This window comes from Hyperolius riggenbachi, chromosome 3 (genome assembly GCF_040937935.1).
Source record: "Hyperolius riggenbachi isolate aHypRig1 chromosome 3, aHypRig1.pri, whole genome shotgun sequence".
NCBI lineage: Eukaryota > Metazoa > Chordata > Amphibia > Anura > Hyperoliidae > Hyperolius > Hyperolius riggenbachi.
The window spans coordinates 66,746,548-66,774,546 of record NC_090648.1 but is presented as its reverse complement, the minus strand read 5'-3'; the positions used below and the strand labels follow the sequence as shown (position 1 = coordinate 66,774,546).

Here is a 27,999-nt window from a genome sequence, read left to right as displayed (position 1 = left end):
TCGCTAGCTTGAGATCGACAAATAGTCCTCCATTGCGATGCCTGCTTAGGTCAATGGACTTCCTTCCCATTGGTGCTTGTGAAAATAATTAGCTATATTAGTCCTGACACACGGTTAGGAAGGGCAGTTGAAAAAAATCACAGTTGAGTGCAACAGAGTGTGCTTGTGTGAATAACTTCTGTCTGGCAGGGCAGATATTTAATACTAGTAATTAAGAACACCATGGAAAGGCAATATTAAGAGTATTGTGAATACTGTGGTAAGCTGGTGGTGGCTAAATTCTCAGTGATGCTTTAATCATGCAGCTAATACAGCTTCAACAGTTGCTGGGCCATGGTTTAGGCTACTTTCACTTTGGTGTGTTGCAGCGTACGAATCACTCATGTTTTTCTTACATGGCAAATCGCAACAGATGTGACAGCCCATGCGGCTTTTCTGTTTCGTTGCATTCTTGACTTTACAGGGAACACAATGCCCACCATGAACGTAGCCTAGTGAACTGCCCCTTATAGGAAATTAGATGGCCAGTGTCACACTTAGCAGAATTGCATGCATTGGGCTCTATTCTCAATGAGTTACCGCATGAGTTAAATTAGGTAGTGATAAACACCGACCAAAATATCTCCATTTTCAAATTCACAATTTTTTTTTACCTCATGCGGTAAAAGTGAGGTAAAAGTGTGGTAATTACCTCAAATTTATCTCCAATTTGAGATTCTCAATTGAAAAGTTGGTGTTAATTAAGGATGTTTTTATCACCTACAAATGGTAGGTGATAATTATCACTTCTCTGTTTTTGGCCTTCAGGATGGAGCCTTTTGAGCTTTTTTTTGCTCGAGTTTATGTCAGTTTTACATAGAAGGCAGAAAAGACGAGTGTGTCTAATCTCAAGGCGCACTTTCAGACCTAGTACAGTCTTTTAGATGATTTAATAGATGCCGAGGAGGAAATTCATCTCTGCTCTAAAAGATAAGCAACAGCATAATTACCTTTAAAGAAAAACATTTCTTTGTTACAGCTGATACAAATCCAGCAAACAATTTCCAGTGTATGTACTTCCTGCTTTCATGGAAGCAGACATAGGGTTAACATCCTGTGTTTACACATTAGCTGCTCTGCTGAGGCAGCCAGCTGGCACAGCTGAGAGCTCAAATTATAGTTGTGATTATTCACAGATGAGGGGGAATTAGACAGGCTAAATTATATACATACAGGGTGCATTTCTATATGTTTTCCTTCTGTCCTGTGCAAGAGTTGAGGTCCCACTTTAAATGTGACTGGCTTTCTTGGGTCGTCTCTGTATAATGGGTGGCAAGCATATGGGCTGCCCTACAGTGGTCAAACAAGCTTTATTTCCGTACATATTACTGACAGTTTTATCACCTGTTTTATCACCTGTTTATCACCTGTTTTATCACCTGTTTTACCGCACTTTTATCAAACATTTATCACACTTGGTACATTTTTAGTGAATACTCACTTTTTTCACTATTTTTAGTGAATTATCACTGGAGGTAATTTTTCACCCAAAAAAGAGTTACCGCACATGGTTTTGTGAATAGAGCCCATTTTCCGCTAAGGGGAAAACACATGCGATTCAAATTAGGCCTCCTTTCCACGAACTGATGAGCTGTGTGCTCAGCAAGCAGTTACCAGGCAGAAGTAAGCAGTTATCATGCAGCAACGAGCAGTTACCAGGCAGAAGTAAGCAGTTATCATGCAGCAACAAGCAGTTACCAGGCAGCAGTGAGCAGTTGAGAGAGTTTGAGAGGCATTTCACTGCCTATCAGTGGTCCCTGGAAAGGAGGCCTAAAGGGAACCTAAACTGAGCAGGATATGGATGTTTCCTTTTAAACAATACCAGTTGCCTGGCAGTCCTGCTGATCTCTTTGGCTGCAGTAGTGGATGAATCACAGACCTGAAACAAGCATGCAGCTAATCCAGACTGGCTCCAGTCAGAGCACCTGATCTGCATGCTTGTTGAGGGGCTGTGGCTAAAAGTATTAGAGACTCAGGATCAGCAGGAGAGTCCGGCAACTGGTATTATTTTAAAAGGAACAATCCATATTCTTCTCAGTTTAGGTTCCCTTTAAGTGTGACCCTGGCCTAATATTTTAGGCCTGTATGCAGATTTAATGCAAATGATATGCTGCTTGAAATGGGCCAATGAAATGCACTTCCTAGTGATTTTGATTGGTCCAATTTGAATGCAAGCTGTAATTATTAGCGTCTCTTTGAGCAAGTTTGTGTCCTCATTATAAGCTGGGCTCCCTATAACATTTATTTTTTTTGGGCAGGTGCTGGTGTTGTACGTGGAGGTTCTGTGCTTTGATGGGAGGCTAGTGACAGGTAAGGTCACTGCTGTAACTGATGATCATGTAAAGAGGACTATATATGTAAAATAGATATGGCATGCTGGCACACTATAACTTGGAGACAGGTGATGTCAATGATATAAAACGATTGGCACTGGTCTACTTCAGGGGAACCAGCAGGAAACCTCATTGGGAAATTCAGTTACCGTGATTGGGTGGATGGCACTCTCTCGAACTGCTAGGTTTCCAATAGGTTGTAGTAAACTACGTCCACATTATTTGGCCAATCACTATGATTTGTGCTGTAAGGGGGTGCTGTGATTGGAGAACTGTTCCCTATGAGGTTTCCGACTGGGTCCCCTAAAGTAGACTAGTGCCAAAAGATTACCTATACTTGATAGCAGTAATATCACTATTGTGAAATGCCTAGAAACCTAGATGTTTGAGAAGGTGCTGTCCACCCAATCATGGTAGCGAAATTTCCCTATGGACTTTCTCACTGGCTCCCCTCAACCATGCTCGCTCCCGCCCGCTCAGATTGTGCATGCTGGAGATCATTGCCAGTGCCGGACCCTTGCAGACAACTGCAAGTGACCGGCCAGTAAGCAGGAGCGGATGACCAGCAGTTGGGGGTAAGCCCACACTGCATCGTCTCTTTGGAGATTTTCAACGCTTTGCTGATCACCAGCGATCAGCAAAATGCTGTTATAATGTAATATAACGAATGTTTTCTCACTGCAGCGTTGTGATTTTTTTTTTTTTTTAATAAAATCACAATTGCGCTGCCTGCAGTATGTTCTGAGCGGTTGCACTTGAAAGACAGTTGCAGGATTGCTTGGAAAGTGTCAATCTCATAACTGCTAAGCGATCTCAATTTGTGATTTGTAATGTGAATTGAGTTTAAAGATAACCTGAACTGAAAATTAAAAGTCAAAATAAGCATACACAAGTCATACTTACCTTCCATGTAGTCTACTCCTCAGTGTCTTTCTCCTGTCCCGCGTCCTGCTTGTTCACTGTGGTCAAGGGAATTTTCCGTCCTCTATTTTGAAAATGGCCATTACTCATAACAGCTGGAAGCCGAATTATTTCATTCCCCCACTATCCATGGCGGCCTGGAGGGGGAATAGTAATTAAATTTGGTCCAGACTTGTGCAGAAGCAGGATCAGCCATATAGCGCTGTATCCTGCGCCCAAGTCTACTGGCGCCGATTTCAAATGTACTCACATTACCGGCCTCATCAGTTGTCCACTCAGCTGTAACTGACAGCAACTGATATTTTACTGACAGCAACTGATATATTTCAGATCTGACAAAATATTTTCAGAACTGGAAGGGATTATTGTCAGAAGAAAATGGTGAGCTTCTGAGAGGAACTGATGGCAAGGTAACTATGTAATGTTCATTTGAAGTTACCTCGTGTTTATTTTTTAAATATTTTTACTCAGTACAGGTTCTCTTTAAAGAGAATCTGTATTGTTAAAATCGCACAAAAGTAAACATACCAGTGCGTTAGGGGACATCTCCTATTACTGTCACAATTTCGCCGCTCCCCGCCGCATTAAAAGTGGTTAAAAACAGTTTTAAAAAGTTTGTTTATAAACAAACAAAATGGCCACCAAAACAGGAAGTAGGTTGATGTACAGTATGTCCACACATAGAAAATACATCCATACACAAGCAGGCTGTATACAGCATTCCTTTTGAATCTCAAGAGATCATGTGTGTGTTTCTTTCCCCCTGCATCTCTCATGCACTGAAGTTTCAGGCTGCTTGTTTCTTCCTGCAAACAGCTCTGCCTGTGTCTGTAATTCTTCAGTATGTGAAAGCCCAGCCAGCTCAGAGGACGATTTATCCAGCTTGTAAAAGATAAGAGAGAAGAGAGAAGCTGCTCTAATCTAAATAATACACAGGCAGTGTGCATAGAGGGGCCTGGAGGGGGGGAGTGCATAGCAGAACCACAACACTGAAGAACTTGGCAGCCTTCCAGAAACAGGCCGACAAGTCTGACAGGGGAAAGATACATTGATTTATTACAGAGACTGTGATAGTACAAAGTGCTGCAGTAAGCCAGAACACATTAGAATAGCTTTTGGAACTTGTAGGATGATAAAAAACAGGATGCAATTTTTGTTACGGAGTCTCTTTAAGGCCTCTTTCGCAGTGTGACGTTAAAGTCTCATGTTAGAAAATGTTTCACTGCAGACTAACGCACAGCAATACTAAGTCTGTGCGACATTCACAGTGCAAATGTTGTGTTTGCGTGTAGCGTTACTAGAAAGTGCTGCATGCTGTGCGTTATACACGTTATTAGCTGCGTTGGAATGTTTGCACATGCTCAGTAATGACTTGGAAGCATACTTTTCTTTGCCTGTATGCCTACTGTATGTGAAGAGAATGGGGCATTAAGTTGCGTTGCGACTTTTTTGGGGCGTTGCAACTTTAAAGGGACTCAGAGCAGTGCAGAAACTATGGGAAGATGTATATCATTTTAAAGCTCTCTTTCTCCTCTTTCCAATGATATATAAACCGCTGCCCTACGCCTTTTAGTTTTCGCTATTTTCGCAATTGAAATTGCTGCGGCCCTGTTTTCGATCGCGAAAATGGAGAAAACTAAAAGGCATAGGGCGACGATTTAGGTGTCGTCAGAAAGAGGAGAAAGAGAGCTTTAAAATGATATCCATCTTTCCATAGTTACATTGTATTACACAGGGCGACTTTTTCTCAAAATCAGCAGCTCCATTCAGCAGAAAAAGTCGCCCTGTGTAATACAATGTAACTATGGAAAGATGGATATCATTTTAAAGCTCTCTTTCTCCTCTTTCTGACAACCCCTAAATCGTCGCCCTACGCCTTTTAGTTTTCTCTATTTTCGCGATCGAAATCGCGGCTGCGGCAAATTCAATCGCGAAAATAGCGAAAACTAAAAGGTGTAGGGCGGCAGTTTATATATCATTGGAGAGAGGAGAAAGAGAGCTTTAAAATGATATGCATCTTCCCATAGTTTCTGCACTGCTCGGAGTCCCTTTAACGTCGCATCAAACAAACCGCAACGTCCTACTGTGAAAGAGGCCTCAGAGTTATTGCTGATAGCTGATCATGTGAGCCCGAGCTGTGGTGGAGCAGTGATGTGGCTGCTATTACTTGGGCGTTGCCATGAGTTATAACATACATATAATGCAAAGCAGGCAAAAAACCCATGGAAAAAGAAATGGACCAAAAAATGGCTACTTTAAGGTTGCACAAAAATGCAAGCATAATGTATTTCAACATGCCCCTTCATAGAACGTGTAAATGTGGAGAAATGAATGTATTGTGCTCGCTAAACATGCGTTGGGTCTCTTTTTATGAGCAGCTGAAAGCGGTAAATTCACCACTTGTCAGCTTCTCCAGCTCCCTAGCTGAGTGCTTGCTAGTTCTCCACATGTGTTCAGGCAAAAACGGCGCCGAGAAATTTGGGCGCAAGTTGAAGCTGAAAATAAAGGCTCACTCTGCTCCTGCAGAAGTCCTGGTGGCATTAATTACTATTCCACCTCTAGGCCTGCCATGGACTAAGGGGAAAGACGTAATTTGGCTGCCAGCTATTGCTGGCCATAGGCCACGAGACAATGGGCTTTGTCTCGTGGCCTATGGCGGTGCATAATGTGCCCAACTGGCCTGCGCAGTTTCGCTCCGCACGGGCAGAGGACAGTCGGCCCCCATGAAGTTGCTTTAAACACAAAGGCAGTGCTGGCTGGCACTCCGTGCAGACTGACAGAGCTCAGAAATGCATGCTGGGAAAAACACTGTGCTCACAGCTGGTAGATAAACCAGGGAGAACAAGGAGTACAGAGCTGGGCACCAGTGTTGCTTTTTTTTTTTCTCCAGTGCTTTGAGGGTGCGTTTCCATTAACGCAAATTCGCATGCGTTCCCCGCATGCAAATTCGCATAACCAATAAAAGTAAATGAGCCTGTGTCCACTTGTCAGGAAAATGGAGCGTTTTCTTGAGCAGGAAAAATCTGCTCAGCAGAGCCATCCGAATTCGGACACCGCATGCGATTCGCATACAATGTATTTAATAGGGAATTCGCATGGCGTCTTTGTATGCGAATTTTCATGCGAATTCGCATATGATTTCGCATGAAATCAATGAAAAAGCACACAGGCACTGCCATGGTTTAATTCGCACACAGCGTCATCCATGTGAAATCGTATGCGAATTCACGGTAAAATTCGCATACAACCGCATGCGATTTCGCTCCTGCATGCGAATTCGTCCGCGGAGAATCCGCGGCGATTCCACACCGCACTAGTGGAAAGGCACACTGAATCAATTAGGTACAAGTAGTTACAACACATAGGAAATTTTGCAGGCCCCCCCTGCTTCGTCATTGGCCAATCAAACTTGGTAGTGTGTATGCAGCCTTAAGGTGGCCACTAATGATCCAATCTCTTTCATCCAATCTTACCATTTCTATGTAATATAAGGGAAAGCCTATAGTATTCATTCAATATATTCACGTAGTTTACTCTTCTACTACCTAGATTTGGTAAGATTGGATGAAAAAAATTGGATCATTAGTGGCCACCCTTAGATCGAGCTGGTGTTAATAAGGCAAGTGAAAACTTACCACAAAATATCAATCACCATTTTGTGTAGATACATTTTCTCATCAATTTTTTTGTTAAAAGTTGCATTGTGCATTAGGAGTGCAATGCAACGCGTACAGAGAAGCATAGAGTACATTGGAAGCATGCTTCACTGACACTGTAAAAGCACAGTATGCTGTGTGATATTCCAACAGAGCTCACTGTACCACTGATGTGACCGTACCATAAAATAATTGCATCGCATAGCGATTCGATTTATTGCCCCTTGTGGTGAAAACAGTATGAAAGGAACTTTGTATGGGAGGGGGGACTGTGACAACATCCAGGGTTTGCTATCATTTATATTGTGATTGCAGTGATGTCATTTCAGGTTGTAAGTTATAATTATTAGTAGAGCTGTGATGTCACTTCTGTAAGCTATAGTTTGTATTGTTAGAGCAGCGATGCCACTGTGACAGTATAACATCATTTTATATTGTTTGAGAGATCACTAATGGTACTGTAAAGTGTAAACTATCATTTTACAATACAATAACATTTCTATAGCGCTTTTCTCCCATAGGGCTCAAAGCGCTTAGGCTCTCTCAGATTCAGTAATTAGTAGGATGAAGTATTCACACAACAAAAGTTATATTTCTGCAAATGCCAAACTGAACAGGTGGGTTTTCAGTCTGGATTTAAACACGTCCAGGGATGGAGCTGTCCTGATCTGTTGAGGTAAGGAGTTCCAAAACGTAGGGGCAGCATGACAGAAGGCTCTGGGACCGAAATTTTCCAGGTGGACTCTGGGTATGACTAGATTATTAGAACCTGTGGATCTGAGATTGCGGGGATTGTTACGTAGCTGCAACATATCTTTTATCCAGGGCCTAGATTATTCAGGGATTTAAATGTCAGTAGGCCGATCTTGAATAGGACCCTCCATTCTATAGGTAGCCAGTGAAGGAAGTGCAGGACTGGCGTTATGTGGCAGTGACGGGGTTGGTTAGCAGTCTGCATGGATAAGTGTTCACCCTTATCCATGCAAGTATATTCAGGCTGGGTTCACATATGACATAGCATGAAAAAGTATAGTTTTAGGATGGTGCATTTGCGATCTTCTAATGCCTTTCTAGCGTGTTTTGCATTTACCTTTTAATGTATGCAAATCATTAGGAAGACAACAGGAAGCGGAAACGCATCAGAGATCTTTACTTTTTAATTAGAAACGCATTTAAAAAAAAAGCATGAAAAAATGCAATGCATATGTGTTACCATAGACTTTCATTATGTGTGTTTTGGCAGCCTGCCTGCATATTTTTCAACACTACCAACGTTTGCGAAATCATGCATATTGTCCAAACGCAGAGAAACGCAGCTTCTTCCATAGACGCTAGCGTTTCTGCTATGTGTGCACCCAGCCTTATGTAGGAACTGTTATCAGACATGTACGCAAAAATGGTTTGTGGGCACTAAGTTTAATCTATCGTGTGTACGGACCTTTAGGCAGGGGGCACACGTGTGGAAAACGACCATGGTTTTCAGCGCACATTTTTTGTTTTCGACGTGTGCGTCTTCCACAGCGGTTGACAGTAACTTTTTGTGAATGGAAAATCGTGTTTCTGCGGCATCGCTCTACAAGGACAGCTGTAGTGAGAAGTATATGGAGGCTGCCATATTTATTTCCCGTTAAACAATACCAGTTTCCTGGCAGTCCTGCTGGTCTATTAGGCTACAGTAGTGTCTAAATCACACCAGAAACAAGCATGCAGCTAACCTTGTCAGATCTGACAATAACGTCACAAACCCCTGATCTGCTGCATGCTTGTTCAGGGTCTATGGCTAAAAGTACTAGAGGTAGAGGATCAGCAGGGCTGCCAGGTAACTGCCATTGCTTAAAAGGAAATAAATATGGCAGCCTCCATATTCCTTTTTACTTCAGTTGTCCTTTAAGCCACAGTCGTTACAGGCAACACTGAGGCTACTTACACAGTGGGACGTTGCGTTTGATGCGACGTTAAGGTCGCACAACACGGCCCTAATGCAACGCATATACACTTTCACAGTGCGACGTTAAAGTCGCACGTTAGAAAATATATTTACTATGGAACGAAAACGGCGCATGCAGAACATTTTAAAAAAGGACAAAAAAAATTACTGAGCATGTGCAACACAAGTAACGCAGCAGATACATTGCTAAACGCACAGCATGCAGCACTTTTAAATAACGCTACACGTTACACGCTAATGCAACGTGTGCACTGTGAATGTCGCACAGACTTTGCATTGCTGTGCATTACTCTGCGTTGAAAGAGCCCTGATAGTGTATCTGTACGTACCTCATGATAAGGGCTACGACTATGGTTAGGGAATAGATTTTGACCCCTCCTCCCCCAGGGACAATTGGTGACATGCAGTGGCGTAGCTAAGAAGCTCTAGGCCCCCCGGTGCAAGTTTTAAATTGCCCCCCCCCCCCAGTACTCTACTCTATACATGACAATTGTCAGTGTCAGAGGTTCAAGAAGGTTATCAGGAACAGTTTGTTTACTGCTATTCAAAGCATCTATAGAAGTGATCATTACCAGCATACGACCAATAACTAGCTAATACTGGGGTTGAGGGTGGGACCCTTGGTGCCCTTCTGGCCCAAGGGCCCTGGTGCACTAGCAACCTCTGCATCCCCTGTTGCTACTCCACTGGTGACATGACTATGAACTCTGTGGAAGAGGTTTACGCGATGTACTTGGAAAATAAGTGAAATAATACAAGTTTCTTATTAACTTCCAGCATCTAATAAACCTCTTTAGCTGAATACTCCCCACCGACTGCGGGACATGGATCCAGCGACGTCCCCACAACCCCCCCCCCCCCCCCCAAGGAACCTTCCACGATCCATGTTCCAGCCGGTGGGTATGCGAGACTTCACACAACGAGCGCGAACGGGAAGTCGAGCGATCGCGGAACTTTACGCGGATTTGTCAGGGATTTTAAGATTTTAACCACTTAAGGACCGGGGCTGCTTTCCCAGATCTGTGCTGCGCTGCGTGGGCTCTCCAGCCCGCAGCACAGATCAAGATTGAGGCAGGGCGACTTCACGCCCCCCCCCCCCCCCTTTTTTGTGTTTTTTTTTTTTCACCACTAGGGGGATGTCCTGCTCGGGGGGTCTGATCGCGAGCGGGGGAGGGGGGGGGGGGGGGTCGGCTTCAGCCAACCAGAGGCCAGGGATTGCTGAACTCCTTTACGGCGCTGCTGCAGCGCCGTATGATGTACACACAGGGGATTTCTTCCCCACGTGTTAACATTTAGCCTGCGAGCCGCGATCGGAGGCTCGCAGGCTGTTCACGGAGACCCCCTTCGTGAACTGACATGGAACGGCCGCTGAAGAGAGCGGCCGTTTCCATGGAAATCCACAAACGACCAGCCGCTGCCTATCGGCGTTAGCTGGTCGTTATGTGGTTCCGTGATTGCGAACATGTACCCATTTCGCAAGAACGTGGAAACGATCACTTGTTGCTCAAAGTATCGCCGGTCGTTGGGAAAATTTGCGTTTTTTTGTTTTGTTTTTTTATTTCCCTCCAAAGGAAAATAGACTGTTTTTTAGGAGCAGCAGATAGTCATCAGAGCCATGGGGACTCAGTGCAGTACTTGTGGTGACAGTTGTCTACTGCATCCACTGAGGATGAAACTGTCACCTAAGTGTTCTGGGCCTGTGTATACACTGCAGTGTGTATACTCCGCACCCCTCTGTGTTTACAGTCTTCAGATGCTCCGCTCAGCATCCTTCTAGAAGAATCACCTCAGCACCTCAGAGTATCAACCAGCTGACCCCTGATAGCCCTCCACATTATCGGTAGTGGTTCATTCTGTACAGGTGCAGTATTTAGGGGAAAGTAATGCAAAGGCTGGGTGCACACTTGTCAGTGCGTGAAAGGTCGCGTTTTCTGTCAAGTGCGTTGTTAGTGCTTTTTTTTTGCGTTCGCGTTTTTTCAACATATGCGTTTTTGTTGTGTTTTGTGTGACTTTTTCTATAGCGTTTTATGCAAACCACTAGGAAGACAAGAGGAAGCGGAAATGCATCAGAAAACGCATATAAAGAAGCATACAAAAATGCATTACATTGCGTTACCATTGGCTTTCATTATGCACGTTTTTGATGCGTTTTTGAATAACATGCAATAAAACCAGAGTTTAAAAAATGCATGTTATAAAACGCATAAAAAAAGCATATGCTTTTTTTTTATATGCGTTTTTTGATGCGGCTCATTCACTACCATTGCAGGCAAAAAAGCTAACGCTAACGTTCCAGCCAAAGACATCTTAAGGGGCTGATTTATAAAATGTGGTCTGGGTGTGAGATGTACCTCTCTGGGACCTATGCCATTACTGCCATATGTAATGTATGGTGTGATGCCTGGTACACACAATGCAATTTTCCACCAGATTTAAGGGTTGAATCGAAGATGTGGGCACAATATAAATGTTGAATAATAATAATTTTCAACATGTACAATCTGCTTCCGATCGAGAACGAGGTTGATTTTTCTTGCAGTACGTATCTCAAAATCGATCCTGTTCTTGATCGGAGGCAGATTAGACATGTTGTAAATTATCGGTTCAAACCATTTATCTGATGGAAAATTGCATCATGTGTACCAGCCTAAGGCTTAATTTCCACCTGCCGTGATACACCATTTCGCTGATTGCAACAGCACCGCGATTTACATAAAAATCAGTGTTTTTCCAGAATTGCAGTCATCGTGCTGCATGGTTTTCGGTGTGAGGTCTGATCTCCAGGGGAAATGTGTAGGGAAGGCATCTAGCTACCTTTACCAAAGAGGGGGACAGCATCTGGCACCCCATACTAAAGGGGAGGGGCAGCATCTGGCACCCCATACTAAAGGGGAGGGGCAGCATCTGGCACCCCATACTAAAGGGGAGGGGCAGCATCTGGCACCCCATACTAAAGGGGAGGGGCAGCATCTGGCACCCCATACTAAAGGGGAGGGGCAGCATCTGGCACCCCATACTAAAGGGGAGGGGCAGCATCTGGCACCCCATACTAAAGGGGAGGGGCAGCATCTGGCACCCCATACTAAAGGGGAGGGGCAGCATCTGGCACCCCATACTAAAGGGGAGGGGCAGCATCTGGCACCCCATACTAAAGGGGAGGGGCAGCATCTGGCACCCCATACTAAAGGGGAGGGGCAGCATCTGGCACCCCATACTAAAGGGGAGGGGCAGCATCTGGCACCCCATACTAAAGGGGAGGGGCAGCATCTGGCACCCCATACTAAAGGGGAGGGGCAGCATCTGGCACCCCATACTAAAGGGGAGGGGCAGCATCTGGCACCCCATACTAAAGGGGAGGGGCAGCATCTGGCACCCCATACTAAAGGGGAGGGGCAGCATCTGGCACCCCATACTAAAGGGGAGGGGCAGCATCTGGCACCCCATACTAAAGGGGAGGGGCAGCATCTGGCACCCCATACTAAAGGGGGGGGGAGGGGCAGCATCTGGCACCCAAAACTAAAGGGGGACAGCCTAAATTCTGAAGGGGGGTCATTTGTCTATCCATACTGAAGGAGGGGGGCATCGGACTAACCATACACTGCTGCCAGGGACCCTCTTCTTCTTCGTGGCTGCACTTCCATCAGTATACCAATACAACTGTCCTGGGCAGGCACTAGTATGGTCTGCACATGCCCATAGCACAAAGTGCACAGAGAGCACAGTCATGCATGAGTGGCTTTGTGCTACGGCACATGCGTGGACTGTACTCGCACAGACCCAGTACGGTTGCACTAGTGCAGAGATGGGAGTGCAGCCAGCAGGAAGAGGAGGGTCCCGGCAGCAGTAATGGGGTCTGAATATGCTCAGAGGTTCCCACCGCTCGATAGTGGGCACCAAGAGGCTCTACTAAGGTAAGTATTTTTTCATTTTGTGTCAGGGTCACTGTAATACTGTTTGCTTGGGGCGGCTGGTGACAGTGGGCCTTGCGCGGTGAACAGTACAAATCCGGCCCTGCCACCAGATCAGCTATCAAATAGGCCGCTCTCTGAGTACGTATAAGTGCGCCATTGTTAAGTTCGGCGCAGGGCGAGCCAAATGACAGCTCTCCCTGCTACTGCAAAACTCCCAGGTGGCAGTAAATACTATTCCCTCTCCGAGTCGTCGCAACTTGGAGGGAGGAGTAATTTGGGGTCTGGCGGCCGTCGGAGCCCCGAATTACCCTAACGTGCCCCACGCAAAATTACATTGCTGCTATAGGGCGCCTAGTCTCAGGGCCGGGCGCCAAAACCACCTGCTTCACCCTCTCTAGTTTTCTGATAGATTTAACATTAAATGTATTGGAAATCATCCTAGCGTTGCTGCCTCCACCTGCTGAACCTAACCCCCCCACCCCTGTAATGTGTCCTCCTTTGGGATCCAATGTGAGAAGAAAATTGTGGTTAATTTATGTTTCAAAACAGGAAATGGCGGATCATGATAGGCCAAGTCCCGTAGATGCCTAACCTGTAACGGTAAGAGCCAGGCCAGCTGAGTCTATGAAGTGGAGGCTGGAAGGAAACAGCAGTAAGTTATCTGCTATACCAGCCGTCTGGGTTTTATTTTGTTCAGTGAAGAATACATTTTTCTTTTCCTGTCACTCTCATTTCATTTTGATTGGCCGATCACTGGGCAATTTTACCACTTCTATTTAAAGCGAACCTTAAGTCAACTAAAAAAAATGAGATTTACTCACCTGGGGCTTCCCTCAGCCCCCAGCAGCCGATCGGTGCCCTCGCAGCTCCGCTCCGATGTCCCAGGACCCGCCGGCGAGCACTTCCGGTTTCGCCGTCACCGGCCGACAGGCATGAGAACGCGAGTGATTGTTCGCGTTCCCAGCCTGTATTTCGCCCCCTATGCTGCTATTGCGGCCTCCTGGCCGCAATAGCAGCATAGGGGGCGATATACAGGCTGGGAACGCGAACAATCACTCGCGTTCTCATGCCTGTCGGCCGGTGACGGCGAAACCGGAAGTGCTCGCCGGCGGGTCCTGGGACATCGGAGCGGAGCTGCGAGGGCACCGATCGTCTGCTGGGGGCTGAGGGAAGCCCCAGGTGAGTAAATCTCATTTTTTTTAGTTGACTTAAGGTTCGCTTTAATATGAGAGGAAACAGATTCGGAATACTGTGAACAGACTGTGATTGGACTATCAAAATTAATGTGTGTACCAACCGCTTTATCGCTACTTATCACACCTTAAAGTGTAACTGTCGGGCATAAAATCAAAAAGCAAATCTTTATTTTTATCTGGTAAACAAGTAATAAGGATGCTAATCAGGCAATCCAAAAGGTAAAATCTCTATTACTTTTCTTGTTTATAAATGATCATTCCCCAGTTTACCTGACTCTTATTTGGTACTTTGCCACAAAAAGGAAGTTGCAGGGAATGCTGGGTTGTCCTTTTTTGCTTCTGTACATTAGTTAAGTCTGAGGGGAAATAAAGAAGCAAAAAAAGACAACCCAGCATGCCCTGCAGCTTCCTTTGTGCGGCAACGTACCAAATAAGAGTCAGGGAAACTGGGGAATGATCATTTATGAACAAGAAAAGTAATAGAGATTTTAACTTTTGGGTTGCCTGGTTAGCCTCCTTATTACTTGTTTACCAGATAGAAATAAAGAATTGATTTTTGATTTTATGCCCGACAGTTACACTTCAAAGGGAGTCTGAAGCGAGTTAAAAACTCGCTTTTTCGCTTATAATCATCATGGGCATGCTTGCCCCAGCTAAAACGCTGCTATCCCGCGGCTGAACGGGGGGGGGGGGGTCTTTACCCCCCACATCCCCTCCGTGCTCGCCAGGGATCGCTTCCTGTTGAGGCAGGGCTAATGGCCGCAGCCCTGCCTCCATGCGCGTCTATCAGCTCTGATCTCCGCCTCTCTCCGCCCCTCTGTCTTCCTTCACTGAGAGGGGCGGGGGAGAGGCGGAGATCCGCTTCTGATAGACGGCGCTTAGAGGCAGGGCTGCAGCCGTTAGCCCTGCCTCCATGTAGTGGCTGGATGGTGTACTGGTTAAAGGCTCTGCCTCTGACACAGGAGACCTGGGTTCAAATCTCGGCTCTTCCTGTTCAGTAAGCCAGTAATTCAGTAAGGAGCTCTTGGGCAAGACTCCAACACTGCTACTGCCTACTGAGTGTGCTCTATTGGCTGCCTCGCAAGCGCTTTGAGTCCGACAGGAGAAAAGCGCTATACAAAAAAAAAAAAGTGTTATTATGAGCAGCAAAATCTACGACCAAGTTGGTCGTGGATTTTGCAGGGGGGGATTTGGGGGGTAAAGACCCCTCGTTCAGCCGCAGGATAGCAGCGTTTTAGCAGGGGCAAACATGCCCATGATGATTCTAAGCGTAAAAGCGAGTTTTTAACTCGCTTCACCGTCTCTTTAAAAGAAAGATAAAAAGAAAAGAACAGATATTCGCCTAAGGAGAGGGAAGGCTCTGGGTCCTATAGAGAGCGTTCCTGTTCCTCTCCTGGTCCTGTCATTCCTGCGCTATCTTCCCCATCAGCGGTCTGTGACCAATGGGTCCGAGACTGCTCTCGCTGCCGCTGACTGAGGCTTCGGAAGTCTTAACTGGGGCATGGTCACTACTGAAAGCAAAAGATTCCATGACCGCCAGATAACTGCTCCATATTCGCCTTTCTCTACGGGTTTCAGCAGGGACAAAAATGTACCCCCTTCATAGATTGGGTAAAAGTTAGAAGCCCCATCAAGTTTCTATTGATGCTGCTTTTTTGACCTCTTTATCCAGTGGTGTAATACAAGGCAAACCTAGGCAGATCCCTAGGGTCTGGAGAGAGTCTAGGGGCCTGGTGGATGCTAACGCCCACCAAATTTTACTAAAAAAAAAAAAAAAAAAAAAAAAATCCAGGTGACCATAAGCTGTGGGCAAAAACTGCTATCTTACGTTGGTCCCCATTTCATCTCAATCCATTTCTGGGTGTAGCGACAGCCATGTGCCCCAGTGCAAGTTTTGCACTGCATGTAAATAGTCACATGACACAGACCACCAGTACCAACATACCAAGGACAGGCAGGGCAGCCATCGGGGGGGGGGACAACTGGCACTAGAGTGAGGGGCCCAGGGCCTCCAGCAGCGCCTGCACAGGAAAGCCGCAACCACCCCAACCTGGAAGTAAGTTTGGGGAGTCGCTACTGAGTAATGGAGGGGGGAGCAGTGGGCATGAGGAGAGCCCACTAAACATGCCTGCTCCTGCCGTTATCATTTTATTTTCCACTAAGGTATCCTTAAAGGGGAACTGAAGAGTTATATGGAGGCTGCCATATTTATTTCCTTTTAAGCAATACCAGTTGCCTGTCAGCCCTGCTGTTCCTCTGCCTCTAATACTATTAGCCATAGCCCCTGAACAAGCATGCAGTAGATCAGGTGTTTCAGACTTTAAAGTCAGATCTGACAAGACTAGCTGCATGCTTATTTCTGGTGTTATTCAGATACTACTGCAGAGAAATAGACCAGCATGGCTGCCAGGCAACTGGTATTGATTAAAAGGAAATAAATATGGCAGCCTCCGTATACCTCTTACTTCAGTTCCCCTTTAATCCTATGTAAGCTCTTACTGACAGGCACAGGGGTGGGGTGGCTAGTGGGCAGGCACAGCAGCCAGTGGGTGGGCCTGGGAAGGGGGGGGGGGGGGCAGGCCTGATTATGTGTGAGGGGCTCCAAAATTTCTGATGGCGGCCCTGAGGACAGGCACTGTGTGTGGGAGGTGTAAGCACAGGAAAAGGATCATTGATTATTGCTATTGCACCAATAAAAAAACTGATACAGTCAGTTTGTTACCAGACCATGACAATGGCTGAGAATTTAGTTCGTCTGGATGTAATTATTTGTATGCGCTTTGTGTTCACATCCCGTAGACAATAAAATCGTGTGTTGGTGACTGGACTTGGTATATCTGGTCAGACATTGCCATATTTATGGGTTAAAGCAAACCGGAAGCAAAAATAAACTTATGGGCTAATTAATTGTATGTGTAGTACAGCTAAGAAATAGAACATTAGTAGCAAAGAAGAGTCTCATTGTTTTCCAGTACAGGAAGAGTTTTAAAAAACTTCAGTTGTTATCTTTGCAAACGAGCTTCTCTCAGCTATTCGACCTGAATACAGTCCTGTTAAGCACTTAAAGGGGCACTATGGCGAAAAATTGGAAAAATTAAAATATGTGCAAACATATATAAGTACGTTTTTTTTTTTTTTTTGTTTTTTGTTTTTTTTGTTTTCTCCCCCAGAGTAAAATGAGCCATAAATTACATTTCTCCTGTGTTGCTGTCACTTACAGTAGGTAGTAGAAATCTGACATGGGGGACTCTCTCAGGGATTTATATATTTTCAAGAGCACTAAGTGAATGGCAGTTGCTCTGTCCAACTGCCAGAACACACTGTAGCGAGCAGGGAAGCTGGCCAACATCATTGTTTGAGGCTGCATTTCCACTTGTGCGGTGCGAATTGCCGCGGTAAAAATTTGCATGCGGATGCGAATTTGCATGCGGGTCCATGCAAATTTTCATGCGAATTCGCATGGATGACGATGTATGCAAATTTAACCATGGCAATGCTGGTGTGCTTTTCTATTGTTTCTATGCGAATTTGCATGAAAATTCGCATACCCAAACCTCATGCGAATTTCCTATTAAATACATTGTATGCGATATGCGGTATGCGAATTCTGATGGCTCTGCCATGCAAATTTTTTTCTGCACAGAAAAACGCAAAGGAATCCTGACAAGTGGAAACAGTCCCATTCACTTATATTGCTATGCGAATTTGCATGCGAAAAAGGCATGCAAATTCGCGATAGTGGAAATGGGCCCTGAATCCTTTTAAGGAATATCTTTATAAAGAATAAAAGCCTTGCTGAGAATCCCCTATGAAGAGATGAACTAGTTCAAAACCTGTCACTTCCGTCAGATTTCTACTGCCTACTGTAAGTGACAGCAAGATAGGAAAAAAGTAGTTCATGGCTCATTTTACTCTGGAAAAAAACGTACTTCTTATTTGTGTCTATGCTTGCACATATTTTACATTTTACAATTTTTCGCCATAGTGCCCCTTTAAACAGCAAAGTAACAGTGAGATAGACAGCTTGTTTATAAGGTCTTACTGCAGGGAAGTTCAAAGGGTCAGTATTTATGCTTTGTTTTATAGTTTTAAAAGACAGAGTGCGGTTTCTAAACCTCAAATATGACAGAATGATGAAATGTTATATAAAAAAAATAAAATGACTCTTTTTTTCTTTGCTACTAATTTTCTATTTATTAATCGTATTACACATACAATTCATTATACTATAAGGTTTTTGTTTTTTTTTTCCCCCCTCTCTTCAGGTTTGCTCTGTACACGCGCTGGACCGAAGTCATTGTAAAACGAGCGACCAACGACATATAAACTAACTGGAATTGTAAAAATGAGGACCTGAAAATGCAGAATTCGCCACACTGTGATTGTTTTGTTACGGTTTAGTATGAAAGACTGACAGCGATCTATCGTCCAGGACAGATCGGTCCACTTGAACGATAATCACAGCCATTTTAGACAGCTTTTTTTTTTTCTTTTAGGCAATCCTTGGCTGACCTCCTGTCGTTTATCGTTCATTTGCAATGACTGTGATCTAGTGTGTGTATATGTAGCTTTAGTCTGCAGATAATTGGGTGGCAAGCTTCAACTGCCCGGCAATATGCAAACTAAAGCGCCATGTCAGTAGCTAGTGTAATGCCTGGTACACACCATGCAATTTCCTGTCAGATAGGTCGAAACGATTATATCCGACAGGTCCAATCTGATCTCGGATAATTTTTCTGATCAATTTTGTAAAATCAGTAAACCAATCAGAAAAACTATTGGTAATCAGATCGGGCCTGTTGGAAATAATCGATTCAACCCATCTATCAGACGGGAAATTGCATTGGGGTGTACCAGGTATAATACTGACACTGCCCATCTGTAATTCACTCCCGCTCTTTCTATGAACTGAGCCTTGTCCCCTGTTTATGTCCAGACACCACGGCACCTGTCGCCCCTGAAACTCAAACAGGTCTACTTGCATGAAACCAGCCAGCTCATCTGAATAGAAACACCAATCTCTCTTGCCTATTGTAACAGGTGTGGTGAAGGTGGCAATTTTCTCCCTGCCTGAAGCTTTGATTCTCCGGCTCCTTTAATCCTTCTGGGTATTTAAACCAAAGTCTCCAGGGCTCTGAAGAAAGGAACTCGACCTTCGACTGTGGGTCTACTTCAGGCCCTTCAACCAGCAAGACGAACGGGAGACCGATCCCTGAGATTGTAAACCTCGAAACCCGTCCTTTCACAAGAGGATGTTGTTTTTACAGCTCGCTCTTCTAATTTTTCCCACCATGGTGGTTTCAGCTCCTTTTGACGATGAGGAAGGGTCAACCTTTATATGGCTGAACACCCAGAATAGAAGACCTCACACTGGTCCTCCCTTTGGAGCAAGTCCTAAAGTTTCTCCACACGCAATCCTGAACTCCCCTTTCAACAACAGAGGGAGCAGAGATTCTCCAAAGCCTTTCTTCCAGAAGATGCTCAGCAAGATGCCCAATGACCTTGTGGATGGTGGTGCGGTACAGAGGAAACGGGTGTGGGAGAATGCCATAGAGAAGACCAAGTCCCATCCAGACCAGGTGTTGCCGCTAGAAGAAGATGCTTTGAAGAGGTCAAGGTGCAACGCCATGCCTTTCATACAGGTGAGATGCTCGGTTGTCCAGGTTTATCTAGCCTGCAATGTGAGCTGTACCTGTTCATTTTACTGTGTTACATCTCCCGGCATTGGCTGGGGAGAAGGCGGCAAGAATTGGTTTTGTTTGTCCAGAATGAATGTGTTTAGTGAATGGAAAAGGGATTTAAAACGTGTACAGATATTTTAAAGGACATCTGAAGTGAGAAGCATAGGGTGGTAGCCGTATTTATTTCCTTTTTAAACAATACCAGCTGCGTGGCATCCTGCTGATCTTTGGCTGCAGTAGTGTCTAAATCACCCACCTGAAACAAGCCTACAGCTAATCTAGGCAGATCTAGGTAAAAATGGAAAGCTCCATAGTGCATTATCAAGGGTTGACTTTATTCACAAATAAAAGTTATACTTACAAAAATAAGATGAACATCTCGCATGTCAGCGGTACAGCCAACCGCTTCAAACCCTGGCAGATAGACGACAGCACGCTGTGGCCAGCAGCACGATTTCCGGTAGTCAGGGATGCCGTCTTACTAAGGTCACCCCATGATAATGCACTATGGAGCGCTCCATTTTTTAACCTAGATCTGCCTCCTTTGCCCTTGAATTACGGAGCAGTGCGGTGCATAAAGTCAAGGAAGAGTGAGGAACTGTGAGGGCGTCTGTAGCCTTTTGGCGATAGCGCAAGGATTTTCTTTTTTCTTTGACTACAGCTAATCTAGTCAGACTCTGTCAAGAGTACCTGATATGCATGCTTGTTCTTTGTCTAGAAGTATTAGAGGCAGACAATTGGCGTTGTTTGAATGGGAATACATATGTCCCCATTCATATTCCTCTCACTTCAGTTGTGCTGTAAAGCACTGTTCCCCAACCCTGTCCTCAAGGCCCACCAACAGTGCATGTTTTGTGGAACTCCACAGAGGTAGTTAATCAGCTCTGCTGAGACATTCACCTGTGAATGTTTGTGGTTTTCTGCAAAACATGTACAGTTGGTGGGCCTTGAGGACAGGGTTGGGGAACTCTGCGTAAAGTTTTGAGTAGAAATGCTTAAATGTCAGCCAGTCGCTTTGTCCTTGTGAGCTGTAGCAGATCCTCCTGCCTTCCTTCTCCCTCCCTTTTTTATAAGGCTGCGCATGCAGGGCTGTCAAGTCTGTCATTTGTCAACTAGCACAGGCTGCACAGATCAAAGCTTAAAGGACACATCCTGAGTAAAAAAAAGATCTGCTTACCTGAGGCCTCCTCCAGCCCCTGGCAGCCTATCTGTCCCTCGACGCAGCTACACTTCCAGCTGGTGTCCCGAGTCCCCTCCATTGCAGATGTCCTCTGCGCCTCGCCGGTCGCGATCCCGTGGCTGGGAGCATTCTGCCCAGACTTGGCACTTTTGCGCCTGCGCAGGATGCTCCTATGTGAGCACAGTCGCGCAGGCGCAGAAGATGCTGACCTGGCGAGGCATCTACAACGGAGGGGACACCGGCTGGAAGTGGAGCTGTGCCAAGGGACAGATAGGCTGCCAGGGGCTGGAGGAACCCCCAGGTAAGCAGTTTTTTTTTTTTTTTTTTTTTTTTTTGGCTAGTTTCACACTACTAACCTACATTACATCACATACAGCAGGTTCAATTGGGGGTTAGGTGGCTGGCCTGACAGCTGTTTTGCGTATTACCGCATCATCAGAGGATGCAGTAGTACATGAAACGGCTGTCAGGCCAACCACCTAACCCCCAATTGAACCTGCTGTATGTGATGCCTGACTGAATCCATAGAAGGTGTTTGAGCGGACAGTGCCTCCTTTTTGCTTTTTCTTCATTGCACCGTAATGTTAAAAATGGCCTTTAGAGATTCCTGCAGCAATGCGCGGTAATCTCGAATCTGACTGCAAGCCAAGCCAGAAGTGTGGCTCTGTAGCGCTCATTTCCTGTGGCGGAAATAGGAAGTGTAATGACAAAATACGCTTCTGTTCATACGCGACATTAACACGAACACAAAACAATTTAAAATATCTGTGGCGCTGATTTACATGACTTTCAGCCACCGCATGTCGCTGCGGGTGGTCGCCGATAATGTGCTGTTGTCGGCGCAGTAAATCGGGTACTTCCGACAAATCGCCTAAAGGACACCTAAACTGAGTGGGATATGGAGGCGGCCATATTTCCTAATAATAAACCATTCCAGTTGTCTGGCTGTCCTGTTGAACTCTTTGGATGCAGTAATAGCTGGATCACACACCTAAAACAAGCATGCAGCTTGCAACTGACTGAAGTCCCACTAGAGCAGGGGTAGGGAACCTATGGCTCGGGAGCCAGATGTGCCTCTTTTGATTGCTACATCTGGCTCACATACATATCCGTAGGGGTGGATTCACTAAGCTACATTGCTCAAGCAGCACAGCTTAGTGTGGCAGTGCAAGTAACATTTTCAAAGTAGGCACGCTACTGCTGTACCATGTACTACTAACTTACTTGTGCTACCCCAAAACTAACAGCCGCTCCAGTTGTCCTACTCTGGGTCCTCTCAGGTCCAGGGACTTTGTAGGACGAGATCCCCACACCTTGATTGGTCCAATAGGCTGCCTATCACTTGGCAGGCAGCCTATTGGGCCAAAGTGCGGGGATCTCGTCCTACAAAGGGAATCAACCCCCAAGTCAGCTAGCTTGTACAAGCTGTTAGTCTGTATTTCTCCTGTCTGGCTCTCGGGGGAAATTGCTGATGTTGCTGAAACCCAAGAGAAGCTGAAGATGTGTCGGACACTTCCACTGCCCGGCGATTCAACTGTATACACATCACCATGGCAACAGGAACGTGAGCCCCCTGCTGCGCATGCGCACTGTCCCAGTTTGAAACAATTTTAAAATATGTGGCGTTTATGGCTATTTCAGCCAAAAAGGTTCCTGACCCCTGCACTAGATTAAAGATGGGCTTCAGTCAGAAACATCTGATTTGCTACGTGCTTGTTCAGGGTCTATGCCTAAAAGTGTTAGAGGCAGCAGATCAGCTGGATAGCCAGGCAACTGGTAATGTTTAAACGAAAATATATATGGCAGCCATATACCTGTCTTTTGAGGTGTCCTATAACCTCCCTGGCTGTATGGAACAATACCTGAAAATTGTGAGTTGGGCTCATTCAGCAGGTTCCATTTTTTGACATACGTTTTTTCGGATTAAAAATTCACATTCGTAGGTGAACTATAGCATGTGCTGGAAACCTGCATGCCAAAATTTGCACACAAATGCGAAAAAATGCATGGAAAAAACTGCACGTTTTATGCCAAAAAGTTGGAGAAGGAAAATTGTGACCTGGCAGAAAGGGAAAATGATTTTTTTTTTTTTTACACAATTTTGTGTTTGAAATTTTTTTTTTTTAATACTCAAAATGTATACTAGTCTGTTACAGGCAAAGATTTCATGAAAATTATTTGAACCACCTTTTTTCACAGAAATCCGGCAGAAAAGTCTGTAGGGGGCTTAACCTACCTGCTGGTAACAGTCAGAGTCGGGGTGGAAAACTGCAGCTCAAAGCGGTAACCCCGAGCCTAACTTGTGGTAGCCGCTGAAAGGCATATGCAGAGTAGAGCAAGCGGCGGGCGGTTTTATGCACCTCCCCTGAGATCCAGATGCCAGCAGCTATTTTCCTTCCTGTCCTTGGAGGCTCTGCAGCACTCTGGTGAGATCACCGTTTGCTGTCATGATGATAGACCGCAATCTCACTTCAGGGGTACAGCGCCACCCGGAGTACGGAGGGAGAACTGCAGCGCTGGATCTTAGGAAGGCGAGTAGTGTGCTGGGCTGCTTCAGATCTCTCTAGTGGCATGATTGTTTTTTTCCTGGTATTGGTCTAAAAGTATCTAGCCTAGTCTAGCCTCCCGTTTTTTATTCACAGGAATGGTGGTAAATTAGCAGTGCATATAGTTCTTCTGCAAATTGGCTGAGGCACCCGTTAACAATAGTGTTCGGTCATTAGGCTGTGTACGGCAGCCCCCGACATCTCTTGACCACTCAGCCAGCGGTCTGTCCCAGCGAATGGCTTAGGCCAAGCTACGGCCGGGAGCATTGTTCTCTCCACTTACCCGGCTCCTGTCCTGTGTCACCCCCACGCTGCTGCATTGTCCGCCCCTTCCCCCCCCCCCCCCCCCCCTCACTTTTCTTTTAATTTTTTTTTTATTGGGATTTAAAGGTAGAGATGGAGTGAGTCGCGTGATTATTTATTGATCTTTGTTGTTGCAGAACATCTTCAGGAAAAACTGTGCTCCTCTGCGGATACCCAACAAGTTCTGCTTCGGCCAATGCAACTCTTTCTACATCCCCGGCTGGCCAAATGCGCTGCCCCAGCCCTGCACATCCTGCGCGCCTTCGATCTCCAGGCGTGTGTTTCTCCCCCTACAATGTCGTGGTGATCAAGTGTCCTGGGAAGAGGTGGTGCTGGTGGAGGAATGTACCTGTGAGACCCGCTATGACCGGGACACTGGGAGACGCAGCATTGGCGATATCTTCCCGCCCATTTCTTAGGGCGTGGCAGCCATATTGATAATGGTGGACTGAGAATGAAACTCTATTTGACCCAGGGCCTTTGGGACGGCCCCTGAATGAAGAGAACCCTTCACCACAGGAAAAGTGGGACTTCTCAACGACCCCAGGAAAATGGAGACCTGTCTAGAATGTGTCTGACACAATTATTTGTTAAATTAATTCTTGTATGTGACTAAACTGACGAAGCCCTCTGAGGAAGGTGGGCAGATGTGGTACAAACCGTGGAATGAATTCCATTCCACATCCAGTGTTTTGTGTTTTTTTGTTTTTTTTGTAATTTATTTTAATTTGCACATTCCCTCCTGCGACGGGACTTCCCCAGACTGGGACTGCGCCCTCTTGTGCCACATTTAGGTAGTGCACTTGCAGAAGCCAGTCTGGGTTTTGCTGTGAAGTCTAAAGATATTCAATGTTTTATATTTAAAGGGACGCCGATCAGTAACAAAAATCAAAATCTGAACTTACCTGGGGCTTTCTCCAGCCCACCGTAGGTCGGGAGGTCCCTCGGCGTCCATCTGGCTCTTCTCCCAGGCCCTGGTCAGAAATGGCTTCCCGGCGACTCTGGGCCTGAGTGTTGGGCTCCTTCTTCCTGAAAGATGACGTCTGTCGTCACCATGACGGCCGCCTCGCGTCATCACGGGGGTCGGCGTGACAGTACTGCGCATGCGCGATTCAGATTTTGATTTTTGTTACTGCTCGAAGTCCCTTTAAAGGACAACTGCAGTGAGAAGTATATGGAGGCTGCCATATTTACTTTTCTTTTAAACAATACCAGTTACCTGGCAGCCCTGCTGATCTATTTGCATGCTGTAGTGTCTGAATCACACCAGAAACAAGCATGCTGCTAATCTCGTCAGATCTGACAATGTCAGAAACCCTTCATCTGCTGCATGCTTGTTCAGGGGCTACGGCTAAAAGTATTAGAGGCAAAGGATCAGCAGGATAGCCAGGCAACTAGTATGGCTTAAAATTAAAGAAATATGGCAGCCTCCATATCCCTCTCACGTCAGTTGTCCTTTAAAATGTAATTTTTTTAGTCAATACTTATTCTTAGCTATTTGATAGACTGGGTTAAGTTTTTAGATCATTGGCCAGGTTTATATAGAGTGAGTTTTACTGCTGTCTGTGCATTAGCTATGGAGATTAGTCTCACTTCCTATAGCAGAGGTGTGATAGGAATCTAGATTTTAATGTCCTTTCTGGAGCAGATTTGCCCACCAGCTCTTGCTTCTATGACCTCTGTAAACTTGGACAGGCTATTCAGGGTTCCAACTGTCACAGGCACAGACCGCAATAAAATCCTGACTGGTTCAAAACCTTTTGCCATTTCTTCCAAAGCAAGATACAAATTAGTTTTTAACCAGACTGGCATCTCCAATGGCCACTTTGGAGCCCATATGATGTAATGCAGACTTGGCAGTCTCGTATTTATACCCAGGTGCTGATTTGCACAGTCAGGCCTCACAGTACATCTTGTCCTGTAATAGTATCCATGAGTTACCGTTACCATGGTTATGAGTAACTTTGGTAACGGTAACTTGTGTGTTACAAGTCAATGTCATAGTTACGAGCAGCGACTAATACATAACTCTACAAAACCCTTTAAAAGGTCTCATGTATTTTAGCATTCTATATTGTGCAGTAAAGGGGACTCTGAAAAGTGTACCTGCACTGCTGTGATGAAGACATTAGTGTATATTTATATAGATCATAAATATGGGTAGTCCTTCAAGGTAACCATCTAGGCACACACTAAAATGACGAATCGGGTAAATTTGGCGCCTGGCACTCAACACCGAAGTTAGCCGATAGCACTAGCATTATGCTGCCCGCCCCGTGCAAGAGTAATTCTGGGATTCGGTGATCGCCAGACCCCCAATTACATCTCTCTCTCTGAGTGGCTATGACCCGGAGGGGGAATAGTATTTAATCCCGCCGGGGTATTGAGCCCAGTGTCATTAGGCGTACGTGTCATTTGGCGCAGCGCAAACGCGGCCAAATGACACGTACGCCTAAAATGAAGTATATTCATTTTAGGGGAGCCATGGAACTTAGTCTTTAAAGCTCAAACCGCCTAAGGTTGTCCTTCACCCCTGTGAGCACTGCTGGCAGTTAGTGCTGGCTGGTTGGGACTGCTGGTTAGTTGAGTTACGGATATCCAGGACTCTACTGTATTACCATCTCATTGACTGTCCCTAACCTCCACAGGACTTTTTGTATTTTATTTTTTTTTCAAAACTTTTTAAAATGTTTACTTTCAAGTGTAGCTTCCACGTCATTCAGAAGCACCGTTGAGGCCAGTTTTACACTTGGCCATTGCGTTTGTGGCGCGATGCTCTGCACCCATTGCAGCACACAAATGGTCATTCTATGACCCTGCAGCAGCGTGCGCCCCCCCCCCATCCCCCGCACACAACTCGCCACCCCTCGCCCAGTGGCGTACTCTCTGCTGTACAGTAATAACGTCTCTGGGATTCCCCAGTTTGCCATCCTATTCACGTCGTTGCGAGCTGCACCGCCGTCGCCAACATATTTAAAATGTATACATCGCCCGTTGACTTTCATTACTTCCGCCGCCACTGTGGAAGTCCGAAAAGTAACACGCTGTTGACCTTGTGGCAGCTCGGCGGCCGATTGGGCACTTCCGATGTGGTAAGTGTGCTAGGCCCCATTGCTTCGCATTGTCGTTGCCTTACTCTGCGGTAAAACAAGGTAACGCAACGCACACTTGCAATGCAAGTATAAAAGGGGCTTAAAAGGAAAAAATTTTTATACATACCTGGGGCTTCCTCCAGCCCCATCTGCTCCGATCACTCCCACGCCGCCGTCCTCCGCTGCCTGCAGCTTTCGGAACCGGGTCCCGTCACTGACGTCAGTCGCAGCCAGTTACGCAGAAGTGCGCCCTCTACGTATCTCTCCAGCAGCTGCTGGAGAGATACCTAACCAGCGCACTTCCCTTACGCTAGACTGGTTCCAACTGCCGGAAGTGCGGGGACCCGGTACGAAAAATTTTACAATTTTAAAATGCATGTAAACATATACAAAATATGTTTCTTCCGGAGTAAAATTAGCCATACATTACTTTTCTCCTATGTTGCTGTCACTTACAATAGGTAGTGAAAACCTGACAGAACGTACAGGTTTTGAACGAGTCCATGTCTTCATGGGGGATTCTCAGCAAAGCTTTTATTCTTGATAAACATTCCCTGAAAAAGATTTATACAATGATGCTGGCCAGCTTCCCTGCTCTCTGCACACTTTTTTTGGCAGTTGGACAGAGCAAGTGCCATTCACTAAGTGCCTTTGAATATAAACAAAACCCTAAGAACCCCCCATGAGGAGATGGGCTAGTCCAAAACTTGTCAGTTCTGTCAGATTTCTACTACCTACTATAAGTGACAGCAACATCAGAGAAAAGTAATTGATGGCTAATTTTTTTTTTGGGAAGAATTGTACTTCTTATTTGTATGTGTTTACTTGTATTTTACAATTTATGCTTTTCGCGATAGTGGTCCTTTTTAATAGGAAATATGGCAGCCTCCATATCGCTATCATCTTGGGTTCACTTTAAATTTTATCTAAATTCTGATAAATTATTATTTCTTTGTTGTTTTTATATGCCTACTTGTAGGATTTTAACATCTATTTTGTATCCTGAAGAAGCTCCTGCAGTTATTACTGTTTTCTATTTATAACTTTTTCCTCCCTATGTCCTTGTTGCACTTACTGAATGGCAGCCTCCTGTACGGGGGGGGGGGGGGGGGGGGGGGGGGGGGGGGGGGGGGGCGGCTGTTGGCTTGGCCTAGGCTTTTAAACTTATTCTGCCTGCTTTGAGATTTGTGTAA

General features: G+C 45.5%; 1 protein-coding gene across 6 annotated transcripts; it reads left to right on the top strand.

Annotated features, from left to right (window-relative positions):
- The first annotated feature begins 108 nt into the window (after positions 1-108).
- LOC137562699 (DAN domain family member 5-like) lies at positions 109-27,234 on the top strand. 6 transcript variants are annotated; one of them, XM_068274295.1, is made up of 5 exons: positions 109-259; positions 2,298-2,349; positions 13,358-13,408; positions 19,045-19,646; positions 23,852-27,234. In XM_068274295.1, exons 4-5 carry the CDS (start codon positions 19,257-19,259, stop codon positions 24,131-24,133), a joined length of 672 nt encoding a protein of 223 aa, XP_068130396.1. In that variant the 5' UTR covers positions 109-259; positions 2,298-2,349; positions 13,358-13,408; positions 19,045-19,256; the 3' UTR covers positions 24,134-27,234. The 6 variants fall into 6 exon arrangements, with proteins under 6 accessions (XP_068130396.1, XP_068130392.1, XP_068130393.1 ...); XM_068274291.1 differs by having other exon boundaries at positions 13,358-13,460; XM_068274292.1 differs by having other exon boundaries at positions 13,358-13,460; positions 18,941-19,646.
- Positions 27,235-27,999: the final 765 nt, after the last annotated feature.

What these genes read in the sequence shown, in the direction of transcription:
- LOC137562699 (XM_068274293.1), top strand. Translation starts at nt 19,257, where the DNA reads ATGTTGTTTTTACAGCTCGCTCTTCTAATTTTTCCCACCATGGTGGTT. An exon ending in ACGCCATGCCTTTCATACAG is followed by an intron (nt 19,647 to 23,851) that starts GTGAGATGCTCG and finishes TTGTTGTTGCAG; the next exon opens with AACATCTTCAGGAAAAACTG.